This window comes from Lepidochelys kempii, chromosome 7 (assembly GCF_965140285.1).
Source record: "Lepidochelys kempii isolate rLepKem1 chromosome 7, rLepKem1.hap1, whole genome shotgun sequence".
NCBI classification, from domain to species: Eukaryota; Metazoa; Chordata; order Testudines; family Cheloniidae; genus Lepidochelys; species Lepidochelys kempii.
Genome location: NC_136386.1, coordinates 88,942,118 through 88,954,889, shown reverse-complemented (window position 1 = coordinate 88,954,889; position 12,772 = coordinate 88,942,118). Strand labels below are relative to the sequence as shown.

General features: G+C 49.4%; 1 protein-coding gene across 1 annotated transcript; it reads left to right on the top strand.

Moving 5' to 3' along the window:
- Positions 1–7,566: 7,566 nt before the first annotated feature.
- On the top strand, positions 7,567–9,618 carry DKK1 (dickkopf Wnt signaling pathway inhibitor 1). Its single transcript, XM_073353695.2, has 4 exons — positions 7,567–8,027; positions 8,118–8,280; positions 8,533–8,676; positions 9,036–9,618. Exons 1-4 carry the CDS (start codon positions 7,773–7,775, stop codon positions 9,284–9,286), a joined length of 813 nt encoding a protein of 270 aa, XP_073209796.1. The 5' UTR covers positions 7,567–7,772; the 3' UTR covers positions 9,287–9,618.
- The last annotated feature ends 3,154 nt before the right edge of the window (positions 9,619–12,772 follow it).

Genomic DNA, 12,772 nt, shown 5'->3' with positions numbered 1-12,772 from the left:
GCCAGGAAAATGTGGATTACTTCAAGCCTACCCACAGACAACGCTGTAATGTAGGTCTCAGCTTTGTAATTAGAAAGCCACATGAGTTCTGCAATGCTGAGTCAGGGGTGCTTGAACAGCAACACCCCCTGTCTTGAAGTTGTTTCCATCTTATACAGGATTTACAGTTTTGTTCAATGGCTTTCAGCACCCCCACTATATAAACTGTTCCAATGCCACCGTGCTCAGGATATGAGGAGTTACTGCCTGATCTCATCATCTCAGTAGTAAATGTGGATCTTGCAAAATAGCAAGATTAGGGCCTGAGTTTGTGTGCTAAAAGCTCAATGTGTACAATAGCTGCCCTTCCCTATTGAGCAACTCATTTAAGCATCTGTGTAAATCCCACTGAAATGGAAGTCAAGCAGATGCTTAAATGCTTTGCAGCAAATACTGAAGGAAGTGAAATAAAGATCCAAGTAAGAGAAACTATCCTTCAGCCCCCCAGTAAGGAAAGCCCCCCTTGAAACTTGATATATGGGGAGATACTGAGAAAATATCATAACTGTTTTCAGGATCTGGTTATTGCAAATGTTGCAGTTTGTAGACAGATAAAAATGGCCCTATTTGAATGGATCTAAATAGCTCAAGTAATTTACAAAATTAATGAAGTACCCCAACAGTCCTATAGGCTAGAAAAGAGATACTGTACACAGGGATCACTTCATGCACTACTGATATGCAGCCACATCTGACATAGAATGCAACAGCTGCTTTACAGCAACAGTTTAGGAAATGTAAAGATTAATTCAGTTGAAAATTACAAAGATAATTTAGTGTCATCACATAATTACCAGAATCAGATTTTGGCCAGAGGTGATGTTAGCTATTCTATGCTAAAAATAACATGAAGTCATGGGTTCTCTAATGACTATACAAATGTAAAGATCATGGTTTCACATCTCATCTGAGAAACAGCGGCACAATACCTAAAACACCATGCTCCAACAATGTTTCATCACTGATTCAAAGAGAAGTGTCTTGCCTACACCACTTCCTGCAACACCTGATGTGTTCTTTGAAGGATGCCCATCCAATTACTGACCTGGCCTGATCCTGCTTTGCTTACAAGATCTGACAATACCCTAGCACAAGGTAACAAGAGTATCAATAACACTGTATGTGGGTGGTCAATACTGTAGTTCTAATTAAAGGGTTGTATCTTCTGAAGTAAACACCCAAGCCTTAAGGGAATTAGCATTTATGATCTGCAAAGCTTTGATGAAGATGGTATAGTTGCAGTATTTTTTAACCTCATTTTACTTTCAAAACAATCTTTTAATACCATTTTCATGCTGATGATAGTTTAATGATATTTTTATCTAACCTTAGTAAAGGAAATGAATAAAATGAATAAAACTGCACTCCCTGTAAATAGAGAAAGTCTGTTCAAAGGAATGAGAATGAATTAAGTAAATTGGCCAGGTGGAAGGAAAATAAATACCTGCTGGAGCCTCCCACCCACAGCCACTAATGCATTTTATGCCACCACCATTGTGATATATCATTCTGTTTTAACAAACATCTGCCTGCATCACATTAAAGATGTCGCTCCTTTTTATAGCTTGGAGTAATTCCCATAATAAAGCCCCATCCAGCTTCAGATGAAATCAAGAGGAATTTTGCAGTTGACTTGAATAGGAGTGGAGTCAGGCCCTAAGAGACTTACATTATAGCAACAATGCCACTCTTGAGCAATGTTATTGCATGGTTTTCCAAGTTCAAGTTTCAGAAGCAAAATAAATTCTCAGTAAAAAAATCTATTCTCTTATATTCACACAAATTAAATGCCATCAGTTAATCACCCAAATGCAAGCACTTTTCTACTCTTCTACAATCTGCCTACTGATAGGGGGGAAAAGGGATCTCAGATCGAAATTCACTCTGGATAGAGGAGACAACTATCCCATGAGGAATAGTTATAGAAAGTGGTTTTTCACTACCTAGCTCCTCTTTTTTCTCCCTTAGGAAAGTTGTCATTATATGAAGCTTATGAAAAACCTCCTGTGCACCAAAGGTTCAGAGCCTTCACATCTCTGGAGATACTCTGGAAAGTTAGGTACTATCCCCAAGTCACTGTACATTAGTGTCAGGAGAAACCATGTGCAGTACTGTTCTGAGGAATGGAACCCACAATTACTAGATCCATAACATTATTGCTGCTATCTTCAAGACAGAGTTTATGGATTATAGCATAAAACAGTAAGTATTTAAATCCCTAAATTCCCCAGCCCTTGTGGTTCTCAAGTTCTATATTGGATTCTTTCTCCTTCTCTGCCAATGGAATGAATTATGGTAATAAAGTCTCCTTGTTACTTAGGAACTCTCAATCCCAACTCATTAGAGAATGCCTAACCTCCAGCAACTGGACAAGAGCCACACAAAGAGGGTCCCAGGTAACCAGCTGCAGTATTTTTTGGCCTCATTTTACTTTCAAAACCATTGTCATGCTGATGATAGTTTCAGCTGACTAGTTTGTTATAACTGTCTGCCAGGCTTCCCCTACAAAATTATCAGATTTAGCTACATTATTTTTTCCTCATTCCTCCCTCTATTGGGTGGAAATGCCTGATTAACAATTTAAAATCATTCCTCCTATTGTTTCAAATGCTTTCAAGGTGTATTGTTGTTTAGTGAGGTAATACTCAAATTTTAGAGTGGAGATGCCCCCAGTGTCTGTACCGGGTTTACAATGGCACCAGGCCCACATTTGGAAGGGGCCCATAATGACTATTTGGAGGCCCACAAAGGGTTAATCCAGCCCTGGCCAAGCCAAGCAATGTGCTGCAAGGTGTGCTCGGAGCTGTAGTTCGCGTGAAGCTGCCTTCCACCGGGGCCCTTGGACCTGCTCTGCCAGCAACACTAGTAGTCCCATAATGCCCAGCACCATCCTGTGAGCTGCCCCAGTTGAAGTGAGTGGCAGGAATGGACCAAAAAAAGAAATAGTGCAGGGAGAGGGTTCCCGGTGCTGGGGTGCTGATCCTGCCACACCGCCCTCCCCATGGGGCACGAGCGCCTCACCCCCCCCCCCACCTCCGAGTCTCCCCTGGTCTCCAGGGTAGCAGCAGCAGTGCTGTGACTCCCAGCATGTGGCCCCCAGCAACCCTGATGCCCAGCTGTGGGCTCCTGGGCACCGTCTTGACCCTGCAGCTTCAGCCCAGGTGTGTGTGTGTGTCTCCTCAGCTGCCATTGGGGGGCAGTGTGGGGGAGGCTGGTTCTCTGTGTCCCTCAGAGCCGAGGGATGGTGACAATGGGGCTGGCTGCCACCACCCCCTGCCACTGAGAAGGCCCAGAAACTTCTCCCCTGCACTCCGGGGAGGGATAGAGCGCAGTTTGGGGGCAAGGGGCAGTTGTGGGGCAAGTCCAAGTGCGACGGGAGAGCCAGCGGTGACTCCTTGGGAAGGGGGTAGGAGAAGCAGGGTGTGAAGATCGGGGTTGGGTGTGGAGGGGCAGAGGGAGAGGAGTCTGAGATGAAGGTGGGGTTGGGGCTGTATGTGGGAGCAGAGGGAGGGAGGGGAGTCTGGGTTGAAGGTGGGGTTGGCTCAGGGCACGGGAGGCAGTAGAAGAGAGGGAGACAGCCCTGGGGTGAAAGTGGGGGGTTGACAATAGCAGGGTGATTAAGGAGAGCCCTTGTTTGAAGGTGGGGGTTAATTGTGTGTGGGAGGACAGTAGGAGGCATGGGGAGAGCCCAGGTGTGAAAGTTGGGGTAGGGGCTTAAGGCTGGATTGTGTTGGTAAATTGTAAGTGTGTGTGTACCTGTCTGTCTGTCTGACCCTTTCTCCCTGCAAAAGACAGGCACCAACAATTTTCCTCCTCACACTCCAGCACAGTAACTTTTCTGTTTAAAGTCATGAGGGATGGTGAGGCAAAGGGAGAAATAGACTAAAGAAACTATTTTTTTAATATTTAAACATTACTGCATCAAAGTAGAAAATCCAGCTTTCAAAAAATGTATTTGCGAAACATAACTGTAGGTAGAGGAAGTGGTGGGGAGATGCAGGTGCAACTCCACTGACTGCTACATCCAGGCTTTATATGGCTCATAACTGTGCTAAGTGAAGACTTGTGTTCAGGTCCCCAAGCAGGCCCTGAGCAGTTAAACTAAAAAGACAAAAGCCCACGGACACAAGTAAACCAAAATCAAGAATATTCTGGGTACACTGATGATTGCCCACTTTGTTCTCTGTGGGCTGGGTGGAGGTTTCAATCAACCATAGCTTCAAATATCTTACTTTGTTTTTGAATAAATGTTTTCATCCCCACCCCAGCAGTCCCATGACAGCAGTGGTGCCGTCTATATGGGACTCACTATATGGGAGCCCACAACGATGTTTGGCGCCGGGCCCCCAAAAGGTTAGTCCGGCCGGGCCCAGCCTTTTGTAGGTGCTTTGCAAACTGACCCTGAGCGACCACAGGAGGGCGCTGAGCGCGTTACTTTTCACTGTCCCCTGCCAGACAAGGCCCCGCAAGTCCCCAGGAAACGCTTCAAGCCAATCCTCCCCTTCCCGTCTCATGCAGGCAGAGGGCCGTGCGGCTCTTTGGCCGGCCGGCCGGCGGGCCGGAGACTCGCACTGCAAGCGAACAGCGCGCACTGTCGTGGGAATGGATTTGCGGCCAGGCAGACGCTGCCCCAGGCTGTGGTGCTGAGCACAGTGGCTGCGCAAAACCCCAGCGAACGGACTGTTTGGGGCCTCGCCATGGAGGCTCACGGCTGATTAAGACCTGGGATCCCCGGCGCCTTTGATCTCCGCTTATCAAAGCGAGCGCTCAGCAAGCTTCGCTTGACACGCTGAGCAAACACAGCCCCGGCCCCAGGGACGGCGCTGAGCCCTGTCAGCTGCCGAGCCAGTGAGCCGGACGCGGCGTGGTGCGGGGAGCCCGGCAAGCCGGGTCCCCCCGCAGCCCCAGCCCGCGGGGCCCAGAGGGCTGCGAAGCAGCCCCACCCTCAGGGCGGGAGGAGACACACGGGGCCTGGGGGGGGGGGGGCACTGGCCCGTGCCCAATCGCAGCGCACACGGCGCCATGCGGAGGGTGGGGGGCCGCTCTAGGCTGTGTGTAACGTGCAGGCTGGCACGGCGCCGACCCTGCAGCGCTGCGCAACGTGGAGGCTGGCACAGTTCCGTACTAAGGAAGCGCGAGTGGGGGAGGATTAGCCGGGCACGTTACTGACCTTCAAGCCCATGGCCGGAGCCTGTGCAGCGCAGCCCGCTCGCTTCCAGCGCTCCGAGGTACCCAGCGCGCCTCTTCTGGAGCACGTGCTGGGCAGCCCGAGCGGCTCGCTCTGCTTTTAGGTAACCGAGGGGCTGACTGGCTTGATTTGGAGCCAGCTGTTACAGCCCTGCGGAGGCACAGGGCTGGGAGTCTTATGGGAAGTGCGGCAGGCTGCCCCAGGGAAATACTGCGCTAAATGAGAGCAGAGAGGCGGGAATACCCGCCTTTTAATGGGTGAGAGCGCGCAGCCAGGGCCGGGCATAAATGATGCTGGGAATAAAGTGATAACTCTGTGTTTTCTTGGGAACTGATTTGAGGCCTTAGAGGTTCCTAAAGGGCTCAGCTAACCATGTTGACTAATACAGCAGCTAATAGTCCACATGAACTGCGTCCTGCAGTGGGAGCCCACCTAACCCGTACAGAGGTGAGTCACATCCTTCCAGACCTCAGCACCATGGTTTCCCTAGGTGCGCCATTCTAAAACAATACATAACCTGCAGCATAGGCAGTTAGACACCAAAACCCAGAGCTGAAGACGGGCTCTGTGTAATATGTGTGTATACGCCAAAACTTGTCTCTTGCACCTTCTTAGTCCAATAGAAGATACTCCCTCACCCACCTTGTCTCGCTCATAGCCAGGGACCCACACAGCTACAACAACATTTGCAAAAAAGTGGTCGTCAGACATGTTCCTGTTCAAACAGATTTTATTCCTCATGGCAAAGCCCTAATGAGCTATGCCAAGCCTTTGTTTATTTCCTATTAGCCGAGATAAGCTTGCCTGGAAAGTTTAACCTCACACTAAAAGGCCCGATCCTGCCTGTAATTACAGTAGTAACCCTAGATCACTGAACAGTCCCTTTGAAGTCAATGTGCGAGTAAAGGTTACAAATCCAGACCACCGCTTGCATATGCCGCAGTGGGATGATGCAATGTGTTTTTAAAGCACCAAACAGCGCTACTATCCCATTAAGAGCGGAAAGGGGCTGCTTTGGTAGCTCAAAACCTGTCTGGCAGGTGAAAACCTCACAATCCAGGCCTCTAAAATGCGCAACGCCCCCCCAAAACCAGAGGGGGCGAGGCAGGCTCGCTCAAGAGCCATTGTTATGAAATCCTGGCCAAATCGTAGGAACAATATACAACCACTTGCTGCTGCGGCTGTTTGACATCCGGCTAGAGCGTGGGGAGCGCGAATTGTCAAGTCGCCCCGTCCCCAGGCGGGGATGCTAAGTCGCCTCTTTACAGCAAAGGCTTATTTTGTAACTTCGTCCCTTTGCACTCCCGAGTCAGAATACCCCTTGAACTTATGTGTCACAAAGTTATGACCTATTAGTGCTTCCCAGTGCCTAAAAGACAGTTAAAAGGACCGGCAGCGGCGCCTTATCACTACGTGCTAATCAACCTAGGTTTGTTTTAGGAGGCTTCGACCAGATAATTAATTTGGCACACTGTTTTCGGCAGCATGGCGCTGCACCAGCCTTTGATCTCCGTTGTATGTTTAACCAGCGTCTCCCATTACACTGAGGGGGCAAATGCTGCCAGTTGAGGAAAGCATTTGAATAAAGTTAAAACACACCTCTTGAAATGGGGACTTGACAGCTTCGGACTCTACCTCGCTTTCCTACATTTGTACAGGACAAACCATCCTTGAACTAATTTGCAACTAACAGATACCAGGCTCCCTCTAAATATCCCATCAAAGGATAATTAGAAAGCGTGGCCTCCATTCTTACGCAGCGTTTGATGTGGAAATTAGGTGTGTTTTGTTTTGTTCAAAGAAGATTATATACAGTGAAAAACGCCAACTCAAACAGCACCCTCCGGGAAAACGATTGCGCCTCGTTAAATGCTCCCCTCACACGTAACAGAGCCGAGAAATGTTCGGCTCCCCCCCTGAATACACAAAAGTCCACCCTGGGGGGACTGGTAACGTGGTTGGGCAGCTGATCCTGAGCACAGGCGACACCCAGCGGCCCCGACGGAGGGTGGGGGTTCGGCGCCGTGTGACAACATGTTTTAAAAGGAGGGATTTAGGTCACAAAGTGTACGCGATTCCCACAAAACAGGCAGCCCCCGGTGCCCGCAGCTCAGCTCGGGGCTCCCGGCCGCGAAGAGCCTTGTGGCAGCACCAGCTGCCTGGGAAGTCGCTGATCATTTTCACGGCAGCGATTGCGAAATTCCCCTCTTGGGACTCGGCCAATGAGGAAGCCTTTGGGGGGGTGGCAGCAGCGCAACCCCCAGGCTCGCTTTGAAATCTCATCTTTGCCTGTGGCGCCCTCCCCCTTCACCCCGTAGGGGCGGGACCACGAGCCAGCCCCCGGGAGTATAAAGGCAGCAACAGGCGGGCAGGTAACCGCCAGTGGCGGGCAGCTGTGCGGAACATCTCTCTGCGCCACCGCGGGCTTGCGCTCGGCAGCGGCGCCCCAGCCCACCCAGCGTACAGCTACCGCGCGGGTCCCTTACCTCGTGCGGGCCGGATCTGACCCCCCCCCCCCCGGCTGCAGCTCGCTGCCGCTTGGAAGATGCTGCTGTGCGCGGAGGGCGCGGCCCGCCTATGTGTGGCGCTGGCGGCCGCTTTGTGCTGCCGCTACCCCTGGGCAGCGTCGGCGTCGAGTGCCGGGTTCGGCTCCAGCCTCCTCAACTCCAACGCCATCAAGAACCTGCTCCCAGGCGGCGGCGCCGGCGCCGGGCAGGGGGGCTCCTTCGCCAGTGCCGCGCCCGCAGACTCGGCCCTGCTCGAGGCGGGCAACAAGCACCAGGCCGTCGAGACCCACCAGGTACGTGAGCGGCCGGTGAGCGGGGCGCCAGGGGCTCCTCTGCCCCCCCGCGCGGTGCGCCCGCTCACTGGCGCTGTGTCTCCCTTGCAGCCTTTCACGTGCTCCGAGGACGAGGACTGCGCCCCGGACGAGTTCTGCTCCGGCGCCCCGCGCGGGGCCGGCTCCGCAGTCCCGCTCTGCCTCGCCTGCAGGAAACGCCGGAAGCGCTGCCTGCGCCATGCCATGTGCTGCCCGGGCAACTACTGCAATAACGGTGAGCGGCGGGGTGGGGTGCGCGGCGCTGCCGCGCTGTTGGAGGGGCGGGGAGGCTGGCCCTGGCCCGGCTGCAGGTGCAATAGCTAGACTCAGATGGGTCCCAAGGGCCGTGTGTCTGCGCTACTGCGGGGAGCACCCGCCTACCCGATAGCTGCGCACCTGCGGGGTACCCTGCTGGCGTGGCAGCCTCGACCGGGGCCCTGGTGTGTTACCCAGGCTGTGCTGACTCCTGCCCTGTTTCCCCGCTCAGGGATGTGTGTGCCATCTGAGCAAGGTCACTTTCTCCCCGGGGAGATGGAGGAGACCATCATCGAGAGCTTCAGTCCTGACCATGGAATCCCAGACTTGCATCCCAAAAGGACCACATCCCCATCCCAGCTGCACCACCTGAAAGGTAAGGGGGCCTGGTGGCTCTTCACCTAGCAAGTGTAACTAGGTGGGGGTGGGTTAGCTGCAAACCTTGCTTTGGCTTCCCCTTATTCCTGCAGTATACTAAAGCCTTGTGTAAAAGGCATTTTAACTGAGGCACAGTGCAACTGGGGTTTCTGCCAGAAATACCACCTGAGGAAGCAGTGAGGCTAAATGCAGCCATCCAGCTGCTTCTCTGTGGCTCTTTCCCCCTCAACTACTTTCTGACAAGCCCTAGACAAAGTCTGCCTCCTATACTGCAATTGCTTGTTCAAGGCTTTGCTGTTACTCTCCTGCAATCCAGCCAATTTACCACAGGCTTTTAATCACTTTCTCCTTTCAAAGGTCAGGAAAGTACCACCTGCCTCCGCTCTTCCGACTGTGCTGCTGGATTGTGCTGTGCACGTCACTTCTGGTCCAAGATCTGTAAACCTGTCCTTAAGGAAGGCCAAGTATGCACCAAACACCGAAGGAAAGGCTCTCATGGCCTGGAGATTTTCCAGCGATGCTACTGTGGAGAAGGTCTGTCCTGTCGGCTACAAAGAGATTATGCAACCACCAACTCTTCCAGACTGCATACTTGTCAAAGACATTGAACACCACTCCTCACTACATATGATGGACTTTGGAGGAGGTTTCTGGGCAGTGCATTGTTTGTGGGTTTTGGTTTTTTTTTGGCAGTTCATCTCTAAGGATGTACAGATTTGGAAGTTACACTAAGTACTCTGCTATTTCCCCTTCCTACAGCTGGAATATGAAGTTTGTTTCTTTAAGAAACTTTCAGTGACTAATTGCAGTAAATTACTGTGTTGTAAATATTCAGTGTGGCACTTAACTGTACATATTCCAGAATTTTAATTTTTCTAAAGGTGCTGCATGATCTCTAGTCTGCTATTGTGACACATCTTGTACACACTGGTTTTATATCTTCCTAAGTCTATGAATTGTCCATCTGGAAGTGAAATAAATAACTTAAAAAAAAAAAAACCACCTGGCATTTACTGATAAATTTCTCCCTACCTCTGCTCTAAATGAAAAACCATCTGAAGTTGAGCTTAAATAACACAACTTGTTAACTCTACAATGTGATGTCCCAAACGGATGTACACTTGTCATAAAAAAATTATATGCATATAAACTGATATGTCTCCTTTTCTTAAGGATCTGCATAGGAAGAGGTGCATAGTTGGTTAAATATGAGGGGGGAGGCTTGGTAAATGGTGGTGGTCTCTGTTTCCTTTCCCTCAAAATAGGTCAATTGCCCTGGAAACCATAAATCCTAAATTGTGGATGCTCTTAATGGGGAGGAAAGAATCATCTTATCCCCAAATGTGTGCATTTGCTTTCACTACCTGTGTGTGTGTGTGTGTGTCCTATGTATAAATAACCCTAAACGAGTCCTCTTGCCACAGACAAAATGCATTTGATAGAGGGGAAGTATGTGTGGGGATCAGATATCATCACACTACTTGAAGAGAGCATTCAGGACGGCCTGAGTAGGAGAAGGCTAACCCCTACTCCTTCCTGAGAGATGAAGGTGGTTGCTATCACTCTCTCCATTCATTTGAGGTTTAATGTGTGAAAGTTGTTTCTGCTGGCTAGCTTTAGCTCCCAGTGTCTTTTTCAGGAGCTTGCATCTCAGCCATTAAACCAAAGAAACTGGATACATCTCCTAGACTCATGCATCCAAGTGGTAGAGCTTCAGCTGGTGTGAGTTGCTATTGGCTCCACTGGTACTTTTTAATCCCTCCAAACATGCACACAATTGTTGTGACAAGTCACTTTTCTTCCAGTGTCTTACCTTTGTGAACTTCAACTCTAGGCCAGCCTGTGAGAGGGGCTCAGGAGTCTGGGCTGCCTGCAAGTGTTGCAGGAGAAATCTTTTTCCCCTCCAAATCACTGTTTTACTTTGTTTGCCTGCTGAGCCCAAATCACTGTGATTGCCTCTCCTAGGACGTGTGGAAGCAGCACTTTATTAAATGTGAAGGCAGCTTTAACGTCCTGTGAAATGCACTCACATAGAAATGCAGCCTTTTCCCTACAGTGCTTTAATGTTACTGAAGTGAGTTCAATTTCATCTCAAGGGGCTTCAGCTAATAATGTCTGTAGCATTGGGGCTTGCTTAATTCAGTGACCAATGGGGCCATATCAAAGCACAGGAAATTGGCATGTTGTGACACTGCCTTTTAGTGGTAAATTTCACCTCTGAGATTGAAACGCTCTTTCCCCTTGCAGAGATTTAAGCATCAGGAAGATACAGTTCCCACTGATCTAAGGTCAGGTCTCAGGAAGACACACTAGAGGGGAGGAAACAGGAAACCACTTGCTGCAAAGTGAAGAAAGAGGATCCTTCTGACTCAGAGGAAGCAGCAGCCAAGTCTTGAAGGGGGAAGTGCACTTAAGTTATCCTTCTTCAAACCACTTCACCCTTAGGACTGGATTTCAGTTTCACCTGGAAAATGGTAAGGGGGTTTTCACATAGGAGGGCAAGGATCTTGATGTTTTACCAAGTAATAAATGGAACTGTTTCCACCCACTTGGTTTTCTAGAACCATAGAATAGAATATCAGGGTTGGAAGGGACCTCAGGAGGTCATCTAGTCCAACCCCCTGCTCAAAGCAGGGCCAATCCCCAATTTTTGCCCCAGATCCCTAAATGGCCCCCTCAAGGATTGAAGTCACAACCCTGGGTGCAGCAGGCCAATGCTCAAACCACTGAGCTATCCCTCCCCCCATTAAGGCCATTCATAGCAGCCTCTGAATAATCCAGGGTTCTTTATGATGAGAAATGAGCCAATTGTGATCTACGTTACTACAGTTATGGATTAAATCATAACCCAGGGAAACACATTTCTGCAGCATCATGCTGGCAGCATTTCATTTTATATCTTATTTTTATTAGCACCAAAAGCATGCAAGATACCAGTGCAAAATAAGTTTTTACTTTTGTTGCAGTGAGCCATGTATCTGAAACGCCTCAATAAGCAACTCAGCTTTTCTGGTCAAGAACTTAACATAATTGGACTATGTTGCTAGTTTTTTTTAATGCACATAAGTGGCATCTGAGCCCTCAAGATAACTTGGTGAGAGTACAAAAGTCAATGCATATTGGGCTCAGTTGAGCAGTGATGGTAATTGTAGTGTAAATTGCATGTTCAGACAGTATGTTCAGAAAGTGGTAAAGTAACTCAGTGGTTTTTGGCATTTGGTTGGTGTTAAAAAATGAATAACTTTGAGGAAAGCACAAGTGTAAACTAATTGGGTGTGGATTTGCAGTGGGACCGCATACTTTACCATGCATACTCTTGTACCTTTCTTCTATAGTCCTCCTTCCAAGTTATCCCCTGGTTTTGGCATCTGTTTGATGCTATTGTTTTATAGGGGCACCGATCATGATAGTATCAGAGGTCTAGATTCACAAAGGTACTTAGGTACCAAACTCTGGGGTTAGGCATTTAAATCCCAGTTTTAGGCTCCAATTCATGAAAATCCTGCTGAAGCCTGAAGGCACCTGAACTCACTCAGCACCTACGTTTTTGTAGTAAAAAGTTTCCTGGGTGCCTATGTTTCTGCCTCAGGGTATGCACAGTGGTGCCTTACGCTAGGTATCCAGATGCCTGTCTCCTGCCTGAGCCCCAGAGCAATTCACAAACTCAGGAAGATAGGCTTTGGCTGCCTAATATGTGTTTGGGATCCTATCTAATCAGCATGCTCAGAGGTTCACACAGAACAGCTGGGGAATGAGGAAGAGGAGAACCTCCCACAACTTTTATCCCAGTGATTAGGTTATTCAGTGTGTCACATTACCTGTCCAAAAGAGGGGAAGGGATCTGTCAACTCTCAGGTGAAACCCTAACCTCTGGGTTATTGGATATTCTGACGTAGGGCACCCTCAATTGCTCCTGTGGAAGCTGTTCCACATTGGAGCAGAGGGGCTGGACTCTTGCATCTCCAATATCCTGAGACAATGCTCTTACCACTAGGCTATAGAGTCATTCTGATGCTAACATGTTTTCCCTCTCTCTCTCTGCACCCAGTGACTCTTTATGTGGGAGTGGCAGATCCCTGACAAAAAGTTATGAG